This window comes from Telmatherina bonti (assembly GCF_933228915.1).
Source record: "Telmatherina bonti genome assembly, chromosome: 1".
Taxonomy (NCBI): domain Eukaryota; kingdom Metazoa; phylum Chordata; class Actinopteri; order Atheriniformes; family Telmatherinidae; genus Telmatherina; species Telmatherina bonti.
This window is the reverse complement of record NC_136619.1, coordinates 14,385,587-14,395,199: the sequence shown is the minus strand read 5'-3', so window position 1 is coordinate 14,395,199 and position 9,613 is coordinate 14,385,587. Positions and strand designations below refer to the sequence as shown.

The window sequence follows — 9,613 nt, the reverse complement described above, 5'->3', positions numbered from 1 at the left end:
CCCCTCAGCTGAATGACAGGCCAGCAGACCAATCACCATCGTCTAGGTGTTAAACTCTAATATGATTGGATAAAAATAATATGAAGGGCGGTACCACAAACCTGAAGGTCCGCCTTCCACATCAACATCTGAGGTCTCATTCTAAAACAATAGATGGCGCTGTTTCTTCTTAACTTGAAGTTTGGACCTTTTGTTCTTCTCTCAAACACTATTAACCCATAGACTTTGTTATTAAAAATGTATACAGAATACACAAGGAGGCATTTGACTCAAAACAGGTATAAAAAATGAACCGGAAAAAAATACCTCACTTGCTTTAGTTTGTTCTACTGCTGTTTTTAGGGAACTGTTTGTGAACATATAAACTTAGGATTCAGGATCTTTATATAAACAGTTATTTTATTGTTTGGTATTATTCCTATTATTCCATTTATTTATATCAGCCTTTCAAGAAGCAATTTGAGAAACTGAGCCAGAACAAGGCTGCAGGTCCAGATGGTGTCAGTCCCAGAGTTCTCAAGGCCTGCTCAAAACAACTATGTCCGATTCTCCAGCACCTTTTTAACACCAGTCTGAGACTAAATAAAATCCCAGTGCTGTGGAAAACATCATGCCCTTTTCCAGTGCCTAAAAAACACAAGTGACTACAAACCAGTTGCACTGACATCTCACATCATGAAAGTCTTGGAGAGACTCTTACTGGCTCATTACAGTTTGCATATCGTAATGGACTTGGGGTTGAAGACGCCATCATATACCTGCTCCAGAGAGCACACTCTCATCTGGACCATTCAGGCAGCACTCTGAGAGTCATGTTCTTTGATTTCTCAAGTGCTTTTAAAACCATTCAGCCCGCATTGTTATGTGAGAAGCTCCATAAACAGACCCCAGTTTGTGAGACTGAAAGGTTGTGTGTCTGAGATGGAGGTCAGCATGACTGGTGCACCACAAGGAACTGTACTCTCACCATTCCTCTTCACTCTGTACACCTCAGACTTCCAGTACAACTCTGAGTCTTGTCATCTGCAGAAATACTCTGATGACTCTGTAGTTGTGGGGTGTATCAGGGATGGACAAGAAGCAGAGTACAGAAAACTGGTCATTCAGTTTGTTAAATGGTGCGGTGACAATCATCTCATGTTAAATACCAGCAAAACAAAAGAGATGATTTTTTACTTCAAGAGGAACAAGAATAAACAAAGCACTGTTTCCATCCTGGGAGAGGAGGTGGAGGTGGTGGAGGAATACAAGTATCTTGGAGTTCAGCTGGACAACAAACTGGACTGGAAATGCAACACTGAATACATCTACAAGAAAGGTCAGAGCAGACTGTACTTCTTAAGGAAGTTGAGATCTTTTAACGTCTGCACCAAGATGTTGCATATCTTCTATAAGTCTGTTGTGGAGAGTGCAGTGAGCTTTACAGCCATCTGCTGGGGTCGTAGCATCAGAACTAGAGACTTGAAGAGAATCAACAAACTGATCCAGAAAGCTGGTTCTGTGCTTGGAGTAACTCTGGAGCCGCTGGAGCTGATTGACCAAAGAAGAATGCTGCACAAGCTGATGAAGATGATGGAGGATTCTTCACACCCTCTCCACAACACAGTGATGAAACAACAAAGAGTGTTCAGTGAGAGGCTTCTTCATGTCCGATGTAAGACTTAAAGATACAGAAGGTCATTCCTGCCAGCAGCCATCAATCTCCGGAACAAGACCTCCTCAAATTAATTATTATCTGCTACAATATTGAATTTCTCTTTGGGCATTAATAAAGTATTTTTCATTAAATTTGATTTCATTTTATTTCATATACACATAGCTTTCTGAAAATTAAGAGCGTATGTTGTATATTTAAAGACATTCTCATTCATCCCTACATTATCTGATATAATTCCATAATTACCAAAATCAATACCATAAGGCTGACCGTTATTCTCTAGGTACTGAAATGTATTATCTTTTGTTTGTACATGGCTTTAAGTTTGTTCTGCAGTTTTACATTAAACTGTACCATTTATCACCCTCAATTATGACCATAATGTCTAACAAATCAACACCATCCTTCCGTATACAGGTCACCTGACTGTAAGTCCAACTAACCCTCCAAAATTTTGCAGGGATTTATATTATACACTTAGATATTTTGTTCTCCAGATACCAGCCTCCACGGCTGCTCCTAATCACTTTATTGAAAATGACCTCAAGGTCCATGATGATCCTCTCACCACAGTGAATGCTGAGGTTTCCAAAAGGAATTGACATGATGTGCAGTCTGTGGATCAGCTTCAGTGTTGCAAGATCCACTTTATCAAAAGAGCCATGGAAACCGATCCTTTAGAAGTACTCCCCCAAGTTCATGTTGCCTGTAAAATCAAGGACATAACATGGATTTCTTTATTTCTCTGTTACATATTCTGATACATTTGCAGAGTTACTAAGCTTATGTTGACTCGGAATCAGACTGCAGCTGTTTCTGATGAGTCTGATGCAAATAAAGCTGCTCAATTCTATTACACTAAAATCAGCATATAAAGCTAAAATTTCCAGAAGATAGAGGATCTTATTAGATGTCAAAAATGTCTCAACTCTAAATTCAGTATATGAAGCTTTAGGGAAGGAATAAAAGGAAGAAATATGAATCATATGCAGAAAGGATAATTAAACTTAACTAGTTTAAGCAATAAATGTTGTATATTCTCATGAAGTGGCAAAAAGCAAACGACATTCAGCAGCTCTTCTCAGCTCTGAATAACTTGAGGATATAAGGAGATTGAGTAACTTTACAAAATTAGGTTTAGTTAATCTCCTGAACAACCACATGAAACTTATTGAGGAAAAGACAGCTCAACTAACAAACACCAACATAGAAACAAAACTTCACTGGCTACCATGACCAAATAGACGTCACAAAGCTGTAGACTTTAGCCTTTGAAACAATACTGATTCCATCCATACGTCTGTTGTTCATACACACTTATTCCAATGTGGGATTACAGGGGGGGTGGGTTAGGGTTACCACAGACAGGTCACCAGTCCATCGCAGGGACAACAGAGAGAAAGAAAACAACTAATCACACCCACACTCCCTCCTAGGGGGAATTTAGAGGCACCAATGAACCTCATAAGCATGTTTTTGGACTATGAGAGGTAGCCAGAGTACCCAGAGAGAACCATGCATGCATTGGAAGAACGTGCAAACCCAACATAGTAAAAACCCAGCCAAGGTTGCAATGAGGAACTTTATTGCAGGAACGCAATGGTGCAAACAGCTACACCAACATGCAGTCCTAAAGAAAAATATATAGTAAAAACTTCTTGAAAAGTGAGTAATTAGTAAAAAAAACTAAACATGGTGAACGACTGGCAAAGTAAATTTATTATAATAAGGCTGAATCATAAGCGGCATACACAACATAAAGAATCAGGCAAACACACCGTTTTTGCTGTTTTGTGCAACAATTGAGTTTGTGTGACCAGGATCTGACCTTCTGGCCTGTTTTTGTCACAGGGGGACATAAAATAATGACTTTTTACACAAATTTAGATGCATTAATTATGACAGCTCCCTTCTTTGCACATTTGGTGTGTCTGGAGATAAATAAAAAGTTAACATGCAAATAAAAATATGATTGAATAAACAGAATACAAATGACACATATAAAAAGCAGCAGGAATTTTAGACAACTACCTTTTTACATTGGCAGTAATCCGTTCTTTGGTTCATTTTTCCATCAAATCTTGACCTATCAATCATTCACGCATAGAATTATATAATACTGAAAATACTTTTTTTTTTTTTTGATCCTGCAGTTTTAAACAGATTTGTGTCAGTAAAGCAATAATTGGTGTTTTTGGTCTGATGGCTTAGTAACAGGAGTGCCCAAATTCGGTCCTTGAGGGCTGCTGTCCCACAGGTTTTCCATGTATCCCTCTTCCAAAACACCTGGCTTCTATTAAATGCATCCAACAGCCAATGCAGTTCTGCACAATGCTTGAATAGTTGGAACAGGGATACATGGAAAACCTGCAGGATTGTGGCCCTCAGGGACCGGCGCTGGACAAGAATTATTTCAGAGTGTGTAATCTGCTTTCTTGTTCACAGGCTTTAGTTTATCCTGCAGCTTCACATTGAAGTGTTCCCTCAGAACTTGCTCTATTTCATCATCAGGTATGTCTCTCATGTCTAAGACATCAACGCCTTCCTCAGGTTTGTAGGTGACCTCACTGTAGGTCCAGCCAACCAGAGCTTTGAACCCTGTTGGTGTTTGCAAAGAGCAGATGGACTTGTTAGTGAACAGAGAGGTTGGATCTGTTTGGAGTATGTCGTTTCTCTCAAAAAAATGCTGCACCTCACGAGGAGCCAGTGTGAAACAGTAGATCTGTTTTATCTCCTTCCGGCTCACCAGACTTGATTTGGTAAACGAAGCATTAAAAACTTCTGGTCGTCTGCCAGTCTTCTCCAGCACCCACATGTCGCCCTTGTCGATGAGACGAAAGACCCCCGCCGCCTGTGGCTGATCCTTTCTAGAGATCAGCTCCAGCGGTTCCCATATTTGGGATGACACCCCAAAGCTTACATCTGCTATATAAGCCTTCCCATCAACTAAAACCATGTTAATGAGGTGATCCTCCGTAGCACCAAAGTCATTGAGAATGCTGTTGAAAACTCTGGATCCTAAAGTTGTGGTGTTGAAGCCCATTTGTCTCAGCACCCATCCAAACAGGAAGTTGTTCTCCAGACACCAGCCTCCTCGGCTGCTCCTCACTAGCTTGTTGAAAATGACTTCAAGGTCCACGACGATCCTCTCACCACAGTGAATGCTGAGGTTTTCAAAAGGAATCGACATGACGTGCAGTCTGTGGATCAACTTCAGTGTTGCAAGATCCACTTTATCATAAGAGCCATGGAAACCGATCCTTTGGAAGTACTCTTCCAAGTTCATGTTGCCTGTAAAATGCAGGACATAACATGGATTTATTTGTCTTAATTACACACCCACACATAAATATCCAAACTTGTCTCAGCAGCCCGAAAACAACATCATGATGTATACACTGAAGAAGCCTCCTGTAAATTCTTGTTGACATTGTTGCTGTTGCATTTCCAGACTAATCGAACCTTCTGAAGCTGCTTCTGATCAAATCAGATGTAAACACTGCAGCTTAGCTGCAACTTATTTCCTGGTAAATCAGTATATAAAGTAGAACTACTCAGATGTAAGTGCTTCTCAGGCATCAAAATGTTCCTTGTATAACTTCAATATGTGAGGCTTTAAAGGAAAAAGTGCAACCAGACATCACATAGCAAGCAAGTTTAACCTTACCTCGTCTGAGAAATACAAGCTGTGTGTTCTTATGAAGAGACAAGAAAATGACACCCACCAAAGCGTATTACTGGAGCATATAAAGACATTGAGTAACTATATACTGCAATATTTGGTTTAGTTGATTATTTGCTTGACCATGCATGACTTACCTAGGGAAAGAGAACACAACTAACAAACATGCAAAAAAGCTCCAAAGTTTCATTGGATTACTGCATCTATGACCAGCAGACTTCCTGAAGCTGCAGACTTTAGACTTTGAAACAACTTCACTGAATCATGAAGGCCAGTTGTAACCATAAAATGTGATTATAAACCTTATGTAACATGAAACAAAAGTAATAAAAACTTTCTCTTCTTTTGTTCAAATCTACTCAATATGCAGTTTTGAGATTTTATATGAGCTTATGAGTGTTAAATAACATTGAAATGTACTTATTGATTCCAGGGGAAAACGATAATGTTTAAATGCTGCAGTGGATTTTTATTTATTTATTTTTGTTTAATTTAAGTAATTAAGCATTTATATCTTGCAACTAGAAATGTTTGATATTTGCTCTTTTACCGATATCCAATATACCAATTTTTTCCAACTCTTTCAATGCTGATATCATCCAATACCAATATTTTTGAAGAGAGTTGTGCCAAATAAACAAAAGTATCTGGAAAACTTTACAAGACAACTCTTAAATTTTGTCATTTGGAGTTAGATGAGACATAGCTTAAAAGTTTGACTTAAAATATGAGCAAAGGTTTGTTAAAGTTCTGTCCTTAAAAACATAAAAATAGATACCAATAATTTCTGATATGACCTATGATGGACTGGCGAGCTGTCCAGGATGTACCCTGCCTTTGACCCAAAGACTGCTGGGATAGGCTCCAGCTTCCCCGTGACCCTAGATCGGACTGAACAGTTAGGATAATGAATGAATAAATGAATGAATTTCCGATATTGCATTTTATTGTAGTTATTTGCTAATAATATCGGACATCTCTACCAGAAACTGAGGCTGTTTATGTACATTGCTGTGGTAGAGATGACCTCCTGAGCTGTTCTTTTTTTTACAGTGTAGGCAGAGTTATCCCAGCACAGAATCAGCCTTCTTCATCTGTGTGTTCATTTCTTTTTTTTTTCTTTTTTTTTTTAAGTCTGGCTCTGTTATTGTAGCCCAATCAGATTACTTTAAAAGCAGACTACACTTTTAAACAGGCTTACAGACAGAGGTTACTCAACAACTTGATTCAGACATTAGCATGAGTGCCCAAAGTTGGTCCACCGGGCCGCTGCCCAGGAGGTTTTCATTGTATCCCTCTTCCAACACACCTGGCTTTCATTTAATAGCTCCAACAGCCTATGAAGTTCTGCACAGTGAGACAGGTGTGTTGGAACAGGAATACATAGAAAACCTGCAGGATTGTGTCCCTTGAAGACTGGAGCTGGACACCTCTGCAATAAAGGCTAGTAGCCTTCTCAAGACATAGAGTCTGCTCAGTTCTGTCATGGAAGTTAACCTTGGTGCTGCATTTCCATTCTAGTCTGTTGTCCAGATGAATCCCTGCTAATATCTGCAATTCTTAACCACTTCCATTTCATCCCCTCAGATGAAAACAGTGCTTTGCTGTACTTTGAATTTACCCCTGATCCTACTAAAATACATCTGTTTCATTTTGTTCATCGTCAAGATGAAGCCATTGTTCCCTCATCATGCCCATGTTGTTTATATGACAACACATCCCAAATATGACAAAAAGTAAGCTTTTACTTGCAAAACTTATGTTGTATAAGGCTAAAAAAAAAAACTAGTCCTATGAATTGTGGTTTCAGTTTTCTTATCAAATTCGTGGCAAAGAAACTTTTTTAAATCAGCAAGCCACATCCGCACAGTAGATCGTTAGTAAAGTGGGTTTATTGAATAAAAGAATATTCCAAACATCAGTTCCATACAAAACATCAGCAGCTGAATGAAAACCACACAAGTTGATGCATCTAACATAAATGGATCTAAGCTAGGGAATTAGCGTTTAAGAGGAATGTTAAATAAAACTGATAAGAGTGCTTTAGTTTGCACTGCAATCAGCCAGGTTTCAATATAAATAAACCTAACACGCAAGAACAGTAATATTTTATAAGTTAGAAAACAATGTTCAAACAAGACGTTATAAAAACCCAGTAAATGTAGGAGTGCTTAGTTAATGTTAAATAACTCAAGTCAGTGACAGCAAATGTTTTTCATCTTATTTTCTACCACACATTCATCATCTTATCTTAGAAGAACAGATTAATATTATAATAATAATAAGATTCTTTAAACTACTGTAATAAAAGCTTTACTACTAATGAACACTTTATAGTTCATAAGGTCAGTATGATTCCTCTGTGAGGAGTTTTCACAGTGTGTAAAATGATCTGTTGTTCACAGGCTTTAGCTTATTCTGCAGCTTCACATTGAAGTGTTCCCTCAGAACTTGCTCAATTTCATCCTCGGTTACGTCCCTCATGTCTAACACATCAACGCCTTCCTCAGGTTTGTAGGTGACCTCACTGTAGGTCCAGCCAATCAGAGCTTTGAATCCTGCAGGTGTTTGCAAAGAGCAGATGGACTTGTTAGTGAACAGAGAGGCAGGGTCTCTCTGGAGTCTGTCACTCTTATCAAAGAAATATTGTGCCTTGCGAGGCTCCAGTGTGAAGCAGTAGATTGTTTTTGTCTCCTTCCTGTTCACCAGACTTGAATTAGTGAACTCTGGATTAACAACCTGTGGTTCTCTGCCAGTCTTCTCCAGCACCCACATGTCGCCCTTGTCAATGAGACGAAAGATACCTGCTTCCTGTGTCTGCTCTTTTGCAGAGATCAACTCTAAAGGCTCCCACAACTGAGATGACACCCCAAAGCTTACATCAGCTATATAAGCCTCCCCATCAATGATGACTTTGTGAATGAGATGAGAATCGAGAGGGCCAAAGTCATTGAGAATACTGTTGAAAACTCTGGAGCTCAAGGTTGTCGTGTTGAAGCCCATTTGTCTCAGCACCCATCCAAACAGGAAGTTGTTCTCCAGACACCAGCCTCCACGGCTGCTCCTAATCACCTTGTTGAAAATGACCTCAAGGTCCATGATGATCCTCTCACCACAGTGAATGCTGAGGTTTTCAAAAGGAATCGACATGACGTGCAGTCTGTGGATCAACTTCAGTGTTGCAAGATCCACTTTATCATAAGAGCCATGGAAACCGATCCTTTGGAAGTACTTTTCCAAGTTCATGTTGCCTGTAAAATGCACGCCATTTTAAAAGTGCAAGGATCTGGATGATATAACACCACTATTTAATCCGTTATATGCCATACTAAACCCAATATGTGACAGAAACATAACTTATTTTTAAGATAATCTAAGCTGTCTCAAAGCATAGGTAAACCAATGTTTATCTTTTCCCACATTTTCAACAAAGGCAATTTATAATATTAAGACATGAAATGATAATTTTGCATATTTTGCTACAATTTTATCATTGTTGGAACATTGTGTACTTTACTGGAGTCAAAATTATTTCAGAACTTAAAAGAAACACGATGTTTTTTACTGCAAGTCTCCCCCTAATTGGGCCATAAAAGAAAATATGTTCAAGTTAAAGCTATCCAATATTAGGTTCAGTTAATGTTGACATTGAAAACCAAACCAAAACACGATCGTCAACTTTTAACTTTATAAAAGTGAAAGCGATGCCTCGCCCGTCAGCGCTTGCAGCACATTGCGTTTATCGATCCAGGCTGAAAAGCTGAATAGTTTTGTGTTTATAGACCTCTTACCTTTAGACTTTGGTGTGACCTGCAGCTCTGCGTGTGTTATTGAAGTTTAGATCAGATAACACACAATATGACGTGGCTGTCTGAAACTTTTACCGTTGCTTTCTAATATGTTATATAAATCTCGGATTACACCACAAGAGGCGCTATAAATCTGCATTTAATGAAAACTGGTCGGTAAAATATAGCTTTTTATAAGTATTATAAGTGTGACAATAAATTACAACCAAGGAAAAAAACTTATAAATTAGCGTTTGAAGGTGATATGCTACTATTTATATTGGTAATAAATTATTACATTAAAATTAATTATTTGCTTAAGGAAAACACTGTACAGCATTTTAAATTAATTTATATTTATTATGAAAAGGAAAGGAGACAAATTCATTCGGAATACGATGTTACGAAGTTATTTAACACAGAATTTTAGCTTCCGGTTTGACTTTCGCAGCAAAAGCTAAAACTGCACAAAATGACTGCAGCGTG

General features: G+C 38.5%; 1 protein-coding gene across 2 annotated transcripts; it reads right to left on the bottom strand.

Annotated features, from left to right (window-relative positions):
* Positions 1 to 3,356: 3,356 nt before the first annotated feature.
* LOC306766955 (arylamine N-acetyltransferase, pineal gland isozyme NAT-10-like) lies at positions 3,357 to 9,238 on the bottom strand. 2 transcript variants are annotated; one of them, XM_079254818.1, is made up of 2 exons: positions 9,131 to 9,238; positions 3,357 to 4,948 (listed from the first exon to the last, which is right to left on the bottom strand). In XM_079254818.1, exon 2 carries the CDS (start codon positions 4,941 to 4,943, stop codon positions 4,071 to 4,073), a length of 873 nt encoding a protein of 290 aa, XP_079110944.1. In that variant the 5' UTR covers positions 4,944 to 4,948; positions 9,131 to 9,238; the 3' UTR covers positions 3,357 to 4,070. The 2 variants fall into 2 exon arrangements, with proteins under 2 accessions (XP_079110944.1, XP_079110945.1); XM_079254819.1 differs by lacking the exon at positions 3,357 to 4,948 and adding an exon at positions 7,368 to 8,590 and having other exon boundaries at positions 9,131 to 9,225.
* Between the last annotated feature and the right edge of the window lie 375 nt (positions 9,239 to 9,613).

What these genes read in the sequence shown, in the direction of transcription:
- LOC306766955 (XM_079254818.1), bottom strand. Translation starts at nt 4,943, where the DNA reads ATGAACTTGGAAGAGTACTTCCAAAGGATCGGTTTCCATGGCTCTTAT.